Source organism: Astyanax mexicanus, chromosome 1, assembly GCF_023375975.1.
Source record: "Astyanax mexicanus isolate ESR-SI-001 chromosome 1, AstMex3_surface, whole genome shotgun sequence".
NCBI classification, from domain to species: Eukaryota; Metazoa; Chordata; class Actinopteri; order Characiformes; family Acestrorhamphidae; genus Astyanax; species Astyanax mexicanus.
In genome coordinates, this window is record NC_064408.1 from 83,204,441 (window position 1) to 83,223,513 (window position 19,073).

The 19,073-nt window shown below is 37.5% G+C and overlaps 1 protein-coding gene across 1 annotated transcript; it reads right to left on the reverse strand.

Moving 5' to 3' along the window:
• Positions 1 to 2,956: 2,956 nt before the first annotated feature.
• papola (poly(A) polymerase alpha) lies at positions 2,957 to 18,886 on the reverse strand. The gene is made up of 23 exons (XM_007255423.4): positions 18,703 to 18,886; positions 16,219 to 16,389; positions 16,030 to 16,096; positions 15,732 to 15,813; positions 15,519 to 15,628; positions 15,362 to 15,415; positions 15,120 to 15,231; positions 14,556 to 14,645; positions 13,920 to 14,058; positions 13,739 to 13,811; positions 13,474 to 13,594; positions 12,498 to 12,582; positions 10,548 to 10,601; positions 10,264 to 10,383; positions 9,755 to 9,864; positions 9,053 to 9,174; positions 8,792 to 8,934; positions 7,670 to 7,743; positions 5,889 to 6,004; positions 5,682 to 5,744; positions 5,524 to 5,565; positions 5,380 to 5,412; positions 2,957 to 4,349 (listed from the first exon to the last, which is right to left on the reverse strand). The coding sequence occupies exons 1-23, from the start codon at positions 18,708 to 18,710 to the stop codon at positions 4,254 to 4,256; spliced, it is 2,085 nt and encodes a 694-aa protein (XP_007255485.3). The 5' UTR covers positions 18,711 to 18,886; the 3' UTR covers positions 2,957 to 4,253.
• Positions 18,887 to 19,073: the final 187 nt, after the last annotated feature.

Sequence of the window (19,073 nt, forward strand, 5' to 3'; positions counted from 1 at the left end):
AATCTTACAGCACTTCATGCTTCCCTCTGCTGACAACTTTTATAGAGCAGATTTTATTTTCCAGCAGGACTTGGTACACTGCCCACACTGTCAAAAGTACCAGTTGCTCTTATATAATATTCTGATTTTCTGAAATCTGATTTTTCATTTTTCAATGGCTTAAAATCACTAATCTACATAATATACAATTTTCCCATTCCACAACTAAATTACTGAAATAAAGTAACTATTCAATGATATTCTAACTTTTGATAGACTAGTTTATGTGCTGCAGCTCCTGGGGACCATGGTAGCCTACTGAACCCCAACCCTGTCATCAATAAACCCAGTACTCTAACCACTAAGCCACCACTCAGCATGTCCTCAACATATGCTGTATCAGCATAACCAGCAACACTAAGCATGACCAAAAATCAAATATACAACCATCGAACACTACGCTGGTCAAAATCTGAATAACCAGCTGGATTACCAGTATGGGACAAGTTTTATCCTGGATGATCTGCTTTTCATCCACCTTGACCTTTAAAAAACAGCTTAACCCAGCTGGAATTTTCAGCAGGGTCTTTAGAAAGTAGTGGAATAAGATTACACTATTCCTGTCCCAACAGAATAGGACTCTCTAGCAGATTACAATAAAGCTAAGGACAGGCGTGGTCTAGCGGAGTATAAATCCCCCCAGCACTGAGCTGCAGAGCACTGGAACTGTTCTGTGTATAATAGCCCTCTATCCAGATCTTTTGGGTTGAGTCAGTGAACTGGGGATGAGGTGGGATTGTGATTATCCAACATCCTGACCTCACTAATGCTCAGTAATGTGAGCCTGAATACAATCAAATTCTAACAGCAATGATTTAATAACTAGCAGAAAGTCTTCTCTTAACAGTAGAGACAGTTACTCTTGTTTTGTCATACTGTAAAAAAAAAAACCTTCAAAAACTTCAACTCCAGTAGGTAAAGAAAAGAGTATATATTTCCCAAACTGATTATTTAAAATTTTCTTGTATTTAAAAGGGTATAAATGCTTTGTATAAATGTATTTATGCCCAGAACTCGCTTTTTCCACCGTTATCCAGGCTCAAAGTAGCCCTACACTTCCTTGGTAGAATCCGGAGGGCCCTGACATTTAAAACAAGGCATTAAGAACTTTAAAAGTGCACAAGAAGCTTAATAAAAAAAATATATAAAAAAACACTGTTTACATCCCATAATGCTAGCTTTAGCTCTGGGCACCACCATCACTGTTCTGATCATGAGCATAGACATATATACATAGATGCCGCATAGCCTGCTTCCTGGTGTAGCAGCCTGCCGCTATATTGAAGGAGTCAACCACACGACCCCTGTGCATTTATTAGTACTGAGGAAGGCGTTTAATACACCTATAATAATCAACTAATTTTTTACCCAATTTACCCATGGTTTGGTTTGATACAAACGGCAGAGATGCAGTTATGATACAGGACACACATTACAAATGCGTTATTTCACTTGTAAAGAGTGCTGGGCAAAAAGCACTAAATTACTGGGTCTCGGAGAGCTGCGGGAGAGCAGAGGTGGGCTGTTCAACAAAGGTAAGTACAATTTATGTTTTACTACACGCAAAGTCCATTTTACACTGGGGTTCTCCTTTAAATTGATAACTACGACAGCATGTCGTTATTGTTAGTGTGGGCTTACATACAGGGCCTATATTTGTGTCTACCCACAAACCAAAGCATCTTCAATAGCAATCAACTACCAAAACCAGAAGAGCTCAAGTGAAACCCTGCCAAATCACCAACATTTTTAATAAGCCGACCGAGTAGAATACAACAAAAGGCGTTACTTAGCAACAAATACAATTTCTTACAAGAGGCACTCAGAAAGAAATCCTGCACGAAGGCTGCAGATGGGAAATCATCATGCCATTTCAGATTAACAACCACAGCTTCCTTGTCCAATTAGATTATGTTGCTTTATGCACAAATTTTCACACTCCGAGGTGCAGTGTAAATAGAGCTAGATTTCATTTTCAGCAGCAAGGGAGAGCATGAATTATAAGGTTAGAAGGTCCAATCAGAACGCGGTGTGGTGGTACAGCGTGGACGTGAATCAGTAGAAATAGCAGCAGAAAGAGTATAAAGCAACCTGCATACAATGAGGGAGATATTTGGATTGAAGTAGCTGATCTGAGCCTAAATACTACATACATCAGTTTGGGTTCCAAATATAATCCCTGTTTAAGTTATGCTACAATATTCCGGTTTAAGGTATGTGCACATTCACAGTGGTCTTCAAGCTGTTATGGAGAAAAGAGAAGGAGAAGAAGAAAAAGGGGGGGTAGAAACCAAGAGAAGATAGTTTTGGAAAAGAAAATGTAAGGACAAAAGGAAAAGGAGGTGAAGAGAGGAAAAAACAGGAAGAATATGATTAAATTAATTAAGTAAATGAAATTTTGCAATATTTTTGTTTGTTTTGCTATTTTTTTTAGATTTTATGCATTTGTTTTCCTAAAATTTGAAGATACATTTTTTTAAATATATTGCCTAGCATACAGTATCTCAATAAACAGTAATACACTGAATCATCACCCCTGTATTGTAATGCATATTGTATCACAAAAAAGTCACTTAAAATCCGATTAAATGCATAATAAATGGTTGCCAGGTTCTTGGCAATACACAGACCTATTGGGTAGCCCAGTAATTTGTCCAGCATGATCCCACAGGACATGTAGTTATGAAAGCTGTATCTAGTGATATTACTGTAGTATTGTTGTTGTTGTTGTTAGAAATATAACATTGTGCACAATACTGTGATCTCAGCTCCGGCAAAAATCAACGAGTAGCCGAGGGATTTGGTAGAAGAAATGACATATAAAAGAAAACAGCTGGATAGACATTCTAAATAACGCACATCTGCTGCGAAGAAAAGGCAAGTCTTGCCGCCAACACCAAGTATAAAGCATAGACCATTTTCTTTGCCACTTTATAGACCTTTATTTGTGAAAAAGTACAACAGCTCGTCCTTACAAATAAGCCTATGTAAAGTTGACAACTGAATATGGAAACCAAGTTTTCAGTGAAGAGAAGTGGAATAACAGTATTCTTGGGGCAGCGCTACTGTTCTGCATCTCCACATGATTTACACATATAATTAAGACAAACAAACCTACTGACATATCAGCAAAATATTGAAAAAGAAAAGCAAGAACACATTTCAAGAATCAACTAAATCTTTCCCCAGCCTCAAAAACTAGCGTCGAATTTCCAAGTTTACACACTAGTGCTTCTTCGATCTGCGTCTCCTGATATCCTGAAGCTTACGACAGCATATGTTTGGGATTAAGTCCTCATAATGCTAGATCAACGTACTTGAATATGCATCGCTGATTTCAAGTTAGTGAAAAAGAAGGAAAGGTTCAAAGCAAATAAATGAGATTTTCCCTTGTTTCATTGTAATGAATTTATACAGGATGAAGCAAGACAATGCCAGCAGAGATCAAAAGAACTAAAGAGCAAACAGGAATATAATACCAATTGCATCCCATGATAAAGACCACTTGCCGATGATTTCAAAGCAACAAAGCAAAGCAGATGTTGAGACTAGCATAATCTCAGTTTAGAGATTAATTTGGTCAAATTAGGTTCATCACTGAGTGATATTCATTCACATCAACGGAATTCCACCCAAGTTGAATATAAAGCACTACTATTCTCATTAGTCCTGACTAACCAGATACAGCTCGGCCATCTGAGCACCTTTTAAACCATAATGTCCCCCCAAAAAAACTTGAAAAAAAAAAAAAAAAAAAAGAGAACCGACATTCAGTCAACCCACTGCAGCATAAAAAATAAAATATGCAACATTACAGTCACAATCAGAAAGCACACTCATTTAAAGATGTCTGTGTCTCTATGCACGGAGAGTAAGATGCGACTATGGGAATATACAAGCTTTCTGTGCACGTGCTCACACAAACATGTTTAGTTGGTACAATGAGGTTGTAAGGGCATGACATCATATGTATTCATCATTGTTTTCTCCATGAAGAAAAAAGGACTGTAAATTACAACCGCTGGAGACTGTGTGTTTATTTTCTGTTGTTGTGTTTTAAGGGAAGAGCAGCGCTGCCCTCTCGTGGTCAGAGCCGGGCACTGCACCTCTCGAGTTCAGGCTGCACCTGAGGCAGTTGGCGGCTTTTGCACGGAACATGACGCCATCGTGGGTCCTTTCATCTGGCCAGAGAGACGCAGATGACCTGAGCAAATCTACCTGCTGAGTCTCAGCTTTATGGAGTTCTTCAGCACTGGGATGGGGTTGGCTGGCAGGAGAGGGACATCAGAGAGATCCGCACTCGCCATTTTCTGAAAACAAGAAGGAAACAAATCAGCTACGCAGCAGCATACAACTTGACTACTTAATTCTTCAGGGACTGGGTACCACACTTTAATTGTATGCACTCATAACTAAACTCATATCGGTTTGTGATACCTGCTGACATTGAGTTCCCAAGGGTTTATCTGTGTAGTTCCCAAATATTTATTTGTATCTGAAAAAAGTCTGAGATTTTTTTCAATTAATTTCAAGAATGTTGTATAGGTAAAAATATTTGTAGTTTAAGCAGTAAAAAACTAAATCAATAAATATTTCCATATTTAAAAAAAAGCCATAAATACCTAAAGCCAGTTTCCACAAAAAGGTACTAAACTAAAAACTAAAATACAGTTTCCAAAGGTGATGCACCACTGGACAATCCAAATCCACTTTGTATCCATACAGTGACGTGTATTTTTTTTTTTTAATTATTACAGTAATGAATAATAATACTGGAATTATCAGTCCTAGATAGAACACAACATAAAAAAAAAAAAACGAAAAAAAAAAAAACTGAGAAGTGAAGCTTGAGTGACACCTGCACTACAAAGAGTTGCACCCAAATACTTTTTTTTTATTGAGCAGCTTTATGTTCCCAAAGTTACATTACAGATATAGGATGTGTTTGCTTACATAAGTAAGCTGAAGAAATCTTATTTAAAATCAGACCTGGGTAACTTTTATATATTTGATCCTAGATCAGGTAAGTACTAATCAGATTAATGACCATGCAATCAGAATATAAAGAGCCAGATTTATTACATCTTGTATGAATGCACATGCTCAGTGCTGTCGTAATCAGGAAAAGTTTGACAGTTAGTGAAAAGACAAAGAGAATGTCAAGTTCCTGTAAACTTGTAAAAATGATGAATGAAGATAACAGTACATTTCCAAACTTCAGTTTACATATTACTTTTTAAAGCAAGAGAAATTCAGGTTTTTGTTAAAGAGCCATTTAAAAATGAGCATTAAAAAAATACTGTTTAACAAAATATCAGGCTGCTTTTAAGTATTCCTTACCTGAGCTGGAGGCTTCTCGTCTGCACCCAGTTCCTACACAAGAGAAAAAGAGGCGGGGCTTATAGGTTTCAATTAATGTAATGAACTCCAGAAATCCAAAAACTAAAAAAAAAGTATAATAATAAAACACATTTTTGCACTTACTGTCATTTCAGTCTCCATTTTCAACTCTCCTTCCACTGCGGCCTGTTTGAAATTAAGAGAACCCATTAATAACTAATACAAGTATGCCATCAGCAGCACTTGTCAACCGCTGACTCCAAGGGACATTATTCTGCAAACAGATAAACAGAAATATGCACCTCCGTCTCCACTGGAGCTTGTTCCTCTTTTTGCACTGTGGCTTTCTCTTCTGAGGTAGACTCCTACAGGAACAAGATTGAAATTGAGTTTTCTTCAACTTATAATACAGATATTTCAGCTGACATCAACTGATTTCCTACAGAATTTAACATGGAAAAACGAATAACAAGGTATGTGTCCTAATGAGTAGAAGCACGTGGCATTACCTCTTCTACTTTGAGCTTCTTTTCCTTCTCAGACTGGAGTGTTGAGCCTGGCCTCTTCCCAGCAGGTGGACCAAGAGAAGAAGGGGTGCTGGCACTGTTATCCGTGGTCCCTTGGGCTATAACCAAAAACAGTATTATAAAGAATCCTTATAGTGCAAGAAAGCCTACAAAGCTGCAGATGACACCTTTACACTTTTACACACAGACATAGGTGCTGGTCAACGAATTAGAATAATTTGAAATAGTGCAATCATGAAATTCTTTGAATGCATTTTTTGTGCAGAAAGCAAATCAGGTGTTCACCGCACCTGTCCTACTCGTTAGACTAATCACAGAACTCGTTACCTGGAAAAAATTTGCTCAGCTGAGCTTTCCAAAAGGCCCATTTAGGCCATTTAACTGTGACACTGTTGTTTTATTGAATTAGAATAATGGAGAAACCGTTTCATTGAATTAGAATAATTTTTATTATAATTACAATCATCACTTTCTCAGTATTTTGTGGCTGCCCCCTTGGCTTGTATGACTGCCTGAAGTCTCCGCGGCATCGATTTGACCAGCTTGTCGCAAGTTTCCGCACTCACAGCTTCCCAGGCAGTGGCGATGTTCTGCTTCAGTTGGTCCAGCGTAGTAGGCTTCCTGTCGCGAATTTTCCGCTTGACGATGGCCCAAAGGTTTTCAATGACATTGAGGTCAGGCGAGTTGGCCAGCCATGCCAAAACTTCAAGCTGTTTTTTAGTGAACCAATCTTTGGTCGACTTTGCCGCATGAGCCGGTGCAAGATCCTGTTGAAATATGAAGTCTTCTTCGCCGAACTGTTCCTCAACAGTCGGAATCAGGAACGTTTCCAGAACATCTTGATATACGGCAGCATTGACAGTCTTCTTGAGGAAGCAGAGTTTCCCTACACCTCGAGCGGACATGCATCCCCAGACCATAACGCTCTGGGGAAACTTGACGGATCTTTTCACGCACTCGTGGTTGTAGGTTTCGCCACCACGACGCCAGACACGAGGACCTTGGTCACCGAAGGAGATGCAGAAGCGTGATTCGTCACTGAAGACCACTTTCTGCCAGTCTTCAGCAGTCCACTCGCCGTGTTCTTTGGCCCACTTCAGCCGTTTCTCCATTTGTTTCTTGTTCAGCATCGGTTTTACTGCTGGAACGCGAGATTTGAAGCCGAGTTCGAGCAGACGACGGTAAGTGGTTGATCTGGAGACGTCAGCGCCGGTCTGCTTGTTCCACAAGTCGGTGAGCTCGGAAGTGGACTTGAACCGGTTGCTGACTGCGATCTTTCTCAGCTGCTTGTTGTCGCGAGCAGAAGTTTTTCGGACGCCGGAACAGTTGGTGCGCTTGCTGCAGTTTTTCTTGAGAGCTTTGCAGACGGAAGACTGGCTGATGCCGAGCTGCTCAGCAATTTTAGTTTGGGTCAAGCCTTGTTGGCGAAGGGCTTGAATTTGAGCCACTATTCCGGTTGAGAGGTCGCGCTGCTTACCCATGATTGATTTTACAACTTAGAAATTCTACTCAACCCTGACTTTATACTGCACAGTGAACACTCTTCACAGAAAACAAAAATTCGAGCATTTATTCTAAGTCAATGAAACGGTTTCTCCATTATTCCATTATTTTTTCAGGTAACGAGTTCTGTGATTAGTCTAACGAGTAGGACAGGTGCGGTGAACACCTGATTTGCTTTCTGCACAAAAAATGCATTCAAAGAATTTCATGATTGCACTATTTCAAATTATTCTAATTCGTTGACCAGCACCTGTACATACCTCCAACAGGAGCCGTGCCTCCCGAAGGGTCCGTTTTACTCTGTGAATCTGAACTGACAGTGGTCCCTGCAGAACTGGACACAAAGCAGTAAGAGATACATTATTTATAAGATATTGTAAATAAAAATATGGGCACACATTATTCAGAATGTAACCTGTGACTTATTCACAAGAACTAGAAAGCTATACAAAGCTCAAGCTGGTGATCTCGCTCAAACTCGTGAAAATTGGTTGACCAATATTATTACAATTAAAGTTAAGATTAGGACTAGGATTCAGATTTAGATTTAAGTTAAGGTTATGAAAACGTTTAGACCTGGGCCCAATCCTATTGCCCTACAACTTAGCCCTACCCCTCTGTTGGGTATCCTGATTCTTGTTAGACTGGAGGGGAAGTGTTAAGGGTACATGACCCTTCAAACATTTTTTAGAGGCACCCCCCGAACAGAGGGCTACGAGAATCAATGATGGCAAAAGCGATCAAAGAAACCCACAAATTTGAGTATTTAAAAAAAGTAAAAAAATACCACTATTACTATAGTTTAATGGGAAGTTTCAATGTTTCATGGCCATTTACTTCATAACAAGCATAATAAATTGCTAGCAGTTAGTCTCAATAGATAGATAGCTAGCTAACTTTCCCATTTCACCTTAAATGGTGGAAGAGACAGTAGAGGCTGCAATATGTAAGGTGGAATAGAAAAAATATATATTAAAAAAAGCTAATTTCAGCTCCCCATCACAGCTGCACAAGCTGAGCCCTTTCTGAGGAGCAGTTAGGTTTCTGAATTGTGAGTGTGCTTCAAGGGTTGTCCAAATATTAACGGGGAGTATTTCATCCCTTCCTCTTGTAACTATTGAAAATAGGGGGTAGTGGTACAAAAGAGAAATGGGGTTGGCCCTTGGTGCTTGCAAATACAGTAAATGCATAAGAAAAATTTAATACATATATGTTTGAACTTTTTAGATTAGGTAAGGTTAAGCATTTACAAAACCTTTAACATGGACCATAAAATATGTATTGCCACTGTAAAGATTTTAATAATGAAGAAAACACCAAATCAGTTGTCCAAAGCATCAAAAATACTAACTACATATGTGAATAGTGAATGATGGGCTCACCCGTGGGTACTGGCAGAGTGAGCACTCTTGACAGCAGCAGAAGAGCTGGTGCTAGTCGGGGAGGGCATGGACATGCTGTTGTCACTGTCCAGGGACAAGTCCACGCTGCTGTCGTTCATACCACGCAGACCTTCTGTCGAGTGCTGCAATAGTTCAGCATTCATCAACAGTTAGAGATTTGAAAAGGAATCGAATTAAAATACAAGTGACCAAAATCAGAACCTTCCTGTGTGGACAGAATAACAGAAAAGGTTCACTTGCCTTTCTCCTCTTCACAATGACCAGGTCTGGCAGGAGTTGGTGAAGCTGCTTCCTCTTCACATGCATCACTGTTATTTTCATGTCAGGCTCAAACATCTTACTGGTGATGGCCTGGCGGTACACTGTGTGTGTCAGAAGAGACAAATTATGGTTAATGACAATAAGCAACTCTACCGAGCTGCTCTAAACCTGAGAATGAATTACAAACCCTGAACTGTTATATTAAGACCCAATTACAATATTTTTACCCCTTCTGCTAAACTTTTACTGGTTGCAATCTAGACTGTACTACCGTTGCAAACAATTGTAGCATTTTACCATTCCTGAGTATATTCCACTTTTAGACTTCAACAATAATTCAGACTTAAACAGTCACATACTGTACAATACCGTATTTTTCTAAATATAAGGTGCACTTAAAATCCTTTAATTTTCCTAGACAGTGCGCCTTATAATCCGGTGTGCCTTATGTATGAATTTTACCAGTCAGGTTGTAAGGAGCAGTAAAGTAATTAACCAATGAGTTCCTGGAGCAAACATGTTAACACTGAACTGTTCAGGGTAGTGGCTTTCAGCAATGGCATGCATGAACAAACACATATCCACAAAAACTATTGAAGATAAAGATTCATGTTTTAAACACACAACGTAGTAACATATGTTTCCCTTCTTAGTAATCCATGCAGGAAGAGGATGTCCTACCTGTGTCTGTGAAGGACTGGATGTCAAAGGTCAAGTCCACATTGAGATGTTCAGACGCTTCCATTTTTTTGAAATCTATTCCAATGACCCACATGGTGCTGAACTCCTCCCTGTTTACAAACATTTAAAATGCAAAAAATGAGATGTTTAGATGAGAGCAAGGGCAAGTGGCTTCAAAGGTTCGCAAAAGGTTTTGACAAACTTAGTTTTACTGATTTTACATGTGAAAAATGAAAAAAAAATCCTTTGCATTTTAACAGATTTTAAAGCTCAATCTTTCCTTACATTAACACCCACACTTGTATTAGGTGTAAGGAGTTATCTTGCGAATAAGGCTAAACACTGGCCAGAATGCTTATGGCAAGAGAGCATGAATTATCAGAGTTTGAGCAGAGCCTGAAAGTAGTAAGAGTAAAGTAAGTAAGTATAAAGGTTATGTACTCCAGACGGAAATGTAATCTGAAGTAAATTTGACTGTCAAAATAATCCACGCATGATATTACACTCACTTGTCAATGCCTTCTTTGGGTCCTGGGAATGACTGTGGATTCACGTGGGCAAGAGTGATGAACTCATTCTTTTCCAAGTTTCCCACTAGAATCCTGATCTTGGACTCCACAAGGCCAACCCTGTTGAAACACACTGTATTAGGTAGGTGAAGGCTTGTCTTTAACCTTCCACACAAGCACCAAGTTCTTTATTTTAAACAAAACATACAAAAAGTATCTGAACAGGCTCAGCAAAACAACAGAACAGCTCATCATCAACCCTATCGTGTGACTACAGTACTCACCACTCCAGGTGCTGCTTCTCAGTGGGCGCACTTGCTAGCAACACAATATAATGCCTTGGAACATAAAAGACAGAACAATGCCATTACGTCCTTTAAACAGAAGCCATTAACCTAAACTCCGGGAGGGCTACAGGCCCCAGGGCCACCCAGACCACTGTACAGTGGGATCACTCTAAACTTTAAATCAATCAATAATACAGCATAATTACTTTATACTAAAAAAAACACTCTATATTAAAATAAACTAACAAAAAACTGAAGCCTATATTGATCTATGCCTCCATGTCGTAACTGTCATACAAAAATCTTTGTTCTCCAAAATGGTAACTTCACAGGGGAAGCAAAAATGTAGATTTAAATGCTTATATAAATGAATGCATTTACTGCTGTTTTATACTAACTGAACAATAACTGACTTAAACTACAACTAACTGAAAAAAAGTGTTGTAAAAACAGTGTATTTTGTATTTTACTTCTGGTTATTAATCCTACAGTTCACAGTGTCACATCCATTTTTAACAAACATTTATAGATAAACCACATAAATTATCTTACCCTATACTAAAATAATGGGCCCAGAGAGGATCATCAATGGATTTGAAAAAAATAATAATAATAATAATAATAATAAAACCATAGACAATTTCACATATGCGTTTATTTTAAAAGTTACAAAACACTTACTAGTTTTTCCTGAAAAATATTTCCCCACAAAAGGAGTCACTCGTGCTAATTAATGCAGTTAAGCTGCACAGTTTTTCGAAAAAATACAAACAGCAAATCCATTAGGAGCACCAGGCAAAGTTTTTCTGAAGTATATTTTTATGGCAGAAAAAGCACACCATAATACACACTAATCAGAATCTGATTCTGATTTTGTCAAATTTAGAAATGTAGAGCAAGTCCTAATAATGTGGCATACCCATTTATATTTTATAAAAGGTAAAAAGGTTTTATAAAAGATCTACTAAACTTAAATGCAGGCTAAAAGCTCTACCCACAAAATAGTGATCTGAATGCATTGGAATGAAAATATTTATTTAGAATAAACCAATGAATGAATTTTCCAAAAGTTACTTTCCGAAGACAAAATAAAAGTTTACCTTAAACCCGCATTACATCCTAAGGCTACTAGGATGGCTAATAGAAAAGGACAGGCATGTTCAACAGCTCACCTTATTATTAAACACAAACTACACGCTGATTCTTCAGTGCATACAAAGTCATATACATATACAAAGGGGACAAACAGGATGCACAAGAAGACCCCAATGATCCTAAAAGTGGTTCATCTAACTGATTTAACATTACTCCTTCTTCCATCTTGAGCATTGTTTCAATATCAAACAAATGAGTGTTCAAAATCTGAAATGCTTAAAATGTATTGAAGTTTGATGTATGTCTTTTATTATTTTGTTGTTTGGTAATTGGTGTTAACTTCACATTGTCTAAAATTAAATCATGAGATGAGAACATGCACACTAAATGGTTATGGAAAAAAAGAAACAAAAACACTACAAAAACACAGACTAACAAGAAATACGTTGTACAAATTGTGAACTAAAGCATTTTATTTTTGAATTGCATACAATAAGGCACAAGAAAAGCAGTAAAAAAAATCAGATGTCTGTTGATTTCCATATACCTACCTTAGGAAAGACAAACAATCATTTCAAAGACGAGTTTGGTACATTGTAGGCAAGGTCTACAATTAGTAATAGTCAAGCAGGATTATAACATTTAGATTCACAGGTATCTGAGCCTTGCGCTCACAGTAATGTAAAATTTTAGCATTAACTCCATAATTATGCTTTATTTCTTCTTATTCAAACTTTATCATATGATGCAAGACAGTTGGTTTGTGTTTGTGCAATTTTGAAAAAGAAATCTTTATTGAAATAGTTGAATCTCACCATGTGTGTCCAACAGGATAAGCAGTTCAATACATACTTGTATTTTTGAAAGAAGTTTGGAGCTTCAAATAGTTTGGACCAATCTGCTTTGTTCTGCAATATTTCATCTGTGATGGCTAGGCCTGGAAAAAAAGGCAAAGATCTAAGAAACATTTCAAGAGACCTGTAGATACAGTGGTATGAAAAAGTTTGGGCAATTCTAATCATTTTCATGATTTTCCTTTATAAATCATTGGTTGTTTAGATCAGCAATTTCACTTAAATATATCATAAAGCAGACAAACACAGTGATATTTGAGAAGCAAAATTAAATGTATAGGGTTTACAGAAAGTGTGCAACATTTTAAGTAAATAAAAAAGTTTGAGTTTGTCCAGCTGTCTCTGTCTGGTTCTGCTCCTTATCTGGCTCGCTGGTGATAAAATTTTAATGTTTTATTTATGGTTACTGATTGGACACTGCATTCTATGTATTGGGGGATTTTTTATATACTTGTCTCAGCGTGTCTCTCCACAACCATAAAGCAACCAATCAGAATTTTTTCTGAATTTCCCAGGAGCAAATCAGCTCTGAAGGCAGACGCTGAAGATTTGAGGGCTAATTAACACTAACTTTCTCAGCTGCGTGATCATGAGAGGGAACGCGAAATATATATAATATAATAAATCCGCTGTTTTGGGACCCTTTTTGGACCATTAACAAGGTAAAAACACAGTCAGCAGATAAAGCACAGTGTGATATCAGTTTTTGATTAATGGTAAGAATAAGTGTTTCTTTTTTATAATAGATTTTGTGATTTCATCTGTGCCTTTTTCTGTTTAATATTGGCTCTGCAAGTGTGAGTAGGAGCACCTTGCTGATTTTAAAATAGAAAGGGCTAAAAACGTGCTGCATGTTGGAGCTAGATAATGTTAATATATCGAAACCAAACCCGAAACCGTGGCCCAAGAACCGCGATACGAACCGAATACATACACACACAAAATATCAAGACATATAATACAGTGTGACTGACCCTGCTTGAACTCTTCAACCATTATGTTCCGGGTGGACACAGAGACATTGTATGTGGAGTTCTGCTGGGGGTAGGCTGGGGTGATGATAGGCATGAGGTGGTATCGATCACTAGGGGTCACCTGAAACAAACAAATATTAGGTATTAATGTGTAAATCTGCTTAACTTACATGTTTGAGTTACTACCCACTCTGTAACATGTTTCATCAAATTAAAGCTAGTTACATTTTATGTCACCAGAGATGGACCTAAGATAAAGACATACCCTTGGGTCCCAGACAGGCAGATTGAGGTTGCAGTCTTCCGGCTGCTTCAAAAGAACTGGATTCGGCCACTCCCTAACCACACATTTAAAAACAAGAAGTCTAGGTTAGATTCATGAGGAGTTATTAGAGTGCAGAATTCTTCTGCTCTTATAATGTTTGTTTAAGTTAGGAAAAACTCACCACTTGGAGAAAACCAGGAAGAATTTATGGACAAGTGTCGAGGCCACAGCATTGGGGTAAAGCTGACAGGTACGTGCCACCAGCATGGCCCATGACACACCACCCAAGAAACCCAGGATGTTTGAATAGATGTTATGACCTGAAAAGGTTTGTACATGAAAGCTCTTAGTTCAAACTCCTTTAACAAAACTCTGCAGTCTTTTTAAACAGTCTGCACAAGAAAGATTTGAACAACACACAGAGCTCTCTGCATTCAGAAAAAATGGGAAAATAATTTAGTAACTCATATTGAACTAAACATGTGATTTTTATTTTATTTTTGTGGTTTATTTCATTTTATTTTTTAAGGTACACTCCTCAGCCATCATACAGCCTTCACCCTTCTTGCTATTATCTACTAAAGTAAAAGCCTTATCCATAATGCAACACATGTAGGCCAAACTATTCTGCTCTAACAGAACACAAAGGTCATGGTGCAAACTGCTGCAGTGCAGACAGCCATTGACTGCACTAATCCTTTCTGAACACAGCAGTTCTTTTGTTTAAATACCACAATTGCCACAATGGAATACTTAACTAAAAAGCAGGGAAAAGAATATTAGATTATAAAAGAAATGTAAAAAAATAAAGACTTACGTTTGGCCCAAAGTTTAATTGCCCGGAGAGTAAGCCTGAAATTCTCAATGTTGGGCACCAGGTGAAGAATCTCATCTGTGACCCTGCAACCTGAGCATAAACATTCACATCAGCAATACATCACACACTAGATTTTATTTTAAATGGGGATTAAGTACAGGACATATGATTGAGTCTGTTATGCCTCTACCAATCACTTAATGCTTTACCCAACAAATGTAAATGAATTAGTGGCTACAAATAAAATCATGAAGACAAGAACACTGACTTTTCTGAGAAAAGGTTGTTAAACGGAATAAATGACAAAATAGTAAGGGAGGCCAACAAGACCCATAAGTGACACCAAGGAGGTGAAAAGATGTGCTTTATTTATTACTTGACATATTAGTTCTGAACTTTTTATCTACTAGATCTCCATTTTAGCCGTTTTTAACTTTGAAAATATATGAAACTTAGTTTGCCTTACAATTTACTGTGCCTCCTGTAAGATTGCTACTTTTAATTTACTCAGTGACATTATATTTAAATTTATGAAAAAATAATTTAAATACAGAAAACAATTACCATTCAAGCTTCTTATACAGCGGATGTCTAGGTTTTTCAGCAGACCGTCATCTCGCAGGTCTAAATTTTCTGGAATGGTCTGCAGTGCTAGCCGGGCAAACAGTATGTCGATCTGTCACAAGCAAAAAGAAAAAAAAAAAAAAAAAAGAATAAACCCCCAGATAAATTACAAAAATATTTTTTTTTTTTTATAACTAATTATGTTCTCTTCACACTGAATGTAAACAGTACAACCAAGATACCTCAATTCCATCAAACGACAGTTTAATCACAGGTACAAATGCTTCCTCCACAGCCTAGCGGATTAATTAAAAAAAGGAGTATTAATTATAGACCTGTTTAAAAATAAATAATAATAATAAATTCAAGGCAACGTTATTTTTTTTGTAAATATCTTACCCTCAAGTCTTTAACCTCCTCTTGCTCTTTTAATTTATCATAAAAAGAGGTGAAGAAGTCAGACCTCTCCACATGACGAGGAGCAACACAAAGAGCATCTATATCAGCACCTGGAAGTTTAATAAAACAAGTCTCCATTACCTACTCAGAAAGTATTTAAAAATAATTAAACAGAGATTAAAAGCAACATGGAAATCTTAAATCTGATTTTACCTTTTGTGTGAACTCCTAATCTGTAGGACCCAAACGTAAATATTTTTCCTCCAACGTTCTCAATCAGTGATGCTGGAATATTCTATAAAGAAAAGAAAACGTATTTTACATGACGATAAATATGCAAATTCAACGAAAGACTACCAACTGTACTCTGCAGCATTCACTGAATTTCTAATCATTAATTTAAGATAACACAATTACTACTATTAAAACATATATAGATACCTGTGCACAATACTTTAGTTCACAGCACAGGATTTTGCTTTCATAATATTAAAAATTGACCCCTCCATACCTTAGATTCACTGATTTCATGGATCCATTCCTTAACCAGTGTATTTAATTTCCCCAAAACCAGGATTCTGCGGAAAAAAACAGTCATATTCAAACTCATAAACTAATGTCCTCTTTAATCAACTTCCTGATGATAAAACTAGGTTCATATAGCTGCTTCTGTGATTCCAGCTATAGAGCCTGTGCTCACCTTCGCTGCAGCTCCAGCTCCTCCTCAAACACCCCAAACGGCTTCAAAGCCTCCGTCAGCTTCTGTGTCAGCACCAGGTCCAATTCCTTCGGCAGGACCAGGCTGATGGGAGACGTGATCCCATAGTGCTTAGGGGTCTGCTGGGCCGTCTGAACCGGATTTGTGATCGGACTGTGGAACAACAATTTGCCAGGTCAACCAACTGTCCTACTAAGACATTGCTGTAAAAGTTCTCTTTGTCAGACAAACCTTATGTAAAAAGTTCCATTTTAAACTATTATTATTAATAGATCATTATTAAAGATAATAATAATCATTTTACTTTTTATTTTATATTCTAAGACATTTAGATGGTGCAATTATAGGCAGTGTTACAGCAAAACAGTTGGACATGTGAACAAATAATAGACAAGACAATATCAAATTTATATGAACACTACTGCACAGGATTGTGAATAATAAATTTACCATACATCACAGTGTGTATATTAATCCATTTCAATATGTCAAAATGACAGACAGCCTTCAGATTTTCTGTGTAATTTTAAAGAAATAAAACATTATTTGCAACATGCAAAGTCTAGTGCACTCTATTGCAGATCTTATTATTAAAGGCAGAACTGTTTATATTACAAATAAGAAACCACTTAAAACCACTTATGAATGAGTTTTTGATTTTACCTAACTGAAAACCTCTGGAATATAAATCAAGTGATAAATCTAAGTTAAACTGCTTGAATTTTTGCACTAGGAGTGGCATAAAGTTATCCAAAAGCAATTTGTGAGACTGGTGGAGGAGTACATGACAAGATGTATGAAAACTGTGATTAAAACCAGGGTTATTCCACCAAATATTGATTTCTGAACTCTTAAAACTTTATGAATATGATCTTTTTTTCTTTGCATTATTTGAGGTCTGAAACCTTTTTAACCATTTCTCATTTTCTGCAAATAAATGCTCTAAATGACAATATTTTATTTGAAATTTAGGGGAAATATTGACCGTAGTTTATAGAATAAAACAACAATGTTAATTTTACTCAAACAGATTTCTGTAAATAGCAAAATCAGAGAAACTGATTCAGAAACTGAAGTGCTCTCTTAATTTTTTTCAGAGCTGTATATTACAAATTGACAAGGTGTAATAGAGCAACAATAATGGCGACACCCTGAGGGGAAACTTTAAAACTGCATTAAAAAAGGAAGTGTTCAATTGGAGAGGGAAATAAACACCACCACCACTATCTAACCATTCAAATCAATCATCTAAAAAACATAAACTGGGGCATTTCGGACGGGCATATACAATACGATGGGTCTAACATTTACATAAGAATGTTTTATAAAAACATTAACTACTAAACGTTTGTAGTTAATTAAGTTAGGTTAATTTACTTAGTTTAACTTGGCTTAGATAAACTAACGCTAGCTAGGTTATATCGTTAATATTCATCTTTAGAAAAGCAATGTCAAACCTATGGAGCTAAATAACACTTTCTTATTAGTTAACTAGCTACAATTGTAACTTCCACCTTAAATGGTGCAGCAGGTCTTTATAGCTAGCAGGGTTAAATAACTTAGCTACACTCCGGCACCTGTGACGGACATTTAAGGTGTAACAGACACTTTGAATAAGAAGCCAAATCCAGTTACTAAAGCCATGTAAAGCTAACGCAGCTAACGTAGCTCTCATATATAGGTTAGCTAGGAAGCTCGCTAAAGCAACTTCTGCAGAACGTCTGCAGCTGGCCAGGTTAGCTAACGCTAACTAACTAAGCTAACTTGTTTGCCACTAAAGAAACGTATTAGCTAGGTTAGTTAAGTTAGATAACTAACGTTAGGTAACAGACAAATAGTTAAGTAAAGTTTTTTTTTTTTTTTTTTTTACCGTAGTTTCTCATACCACTAGCACTGTATATCTATCAGACTGTTAGTCTGCTGTCGTTAACGTTACTTATCAATGTTGGTAGTTAGCTTACTACTGCAACAGTTATTAAGTTGTTTGATTTCATTATCAAAGTAGCTAGCTAACCAAGCGTTAGCTATCTAGCTAGCTAAGTGTCTCGTTACTACTTTTATTGAAAGTGAGAACATGGACTGTTCCATTAATACACGTGTTTATAATGTTTTAATATATCCTGAAAGTCGAGTGTTTCGAGGCTGGTGGATGATTAGCCCGCTAGTCGTTAGCTTAGCTTAGGTTAGCTGTTATGGTAACCGGGCTAACCTCGTCCAATCGGGTTATTTACAGTGCTGATCGAGCCGCAGCGGACCTGCGGTGTGTATCAGAGCTGCTATAGCTCGTATACGGATATATTTTACAGAGTAAACAGTATTAAACCAGCTCATATCATCATTTATCACTGAAACCCTCCAGTTCAGCTGGGTTAGCTGTGTTACAGGCTCTCCGGGTCTGGGCTCTGCCCCCAAAGGCCACTGACTGGCCGAACAGCTGCGCGGTGGAAACTGCTCACTAATACTCACAACGGCATGGCTGCTCTCTGTCTCTCCTCTCCTCTCCTCTCTCTCTCACACTTTCTCTCCGTCAAAGCTGCTGCGGGAATATCCTCACATTCTGCCGCGGCTCAGCGGAGCTCTGCTGCGCGGACTCGGCGCTTTTGTTCGTGTAAACATGGCGCTCCGCAAAACAGACAGCAGCACCAGCGCTTCTTCTGTTCAACCAGCGGCTAGAAAACACAGCAAAACACACACCTCCACCCAGCGGAGGACCTGCACTCCTACAGGAGACACACGGGAAACCCAGGAGCTCCGAAACAATATATATATATATATATATATATATATATATATATATATATATATATATATATATATATATATATATATATATATAT

Bases quoted from the DNA above. Each gene is read 5' to 3' on its own strand.
- papola (XM_007255423.4), bottom strand. The intron at 13,812-13,919 runs GTGAGTTTTTCC...ATGTGTGGTTAG, and splicing joins TTCCTGGTTTTCTCCAAGTG to GGAGTGGCCGAATCCAGTTC. The intron at 13,595-13,738 runs GTATGTCTTTAT...TGTTTGTTTCAG, and splicing joins TGCCTGTCTGGGACCCAAGG to GTGACCCCTAGTGATCGATA.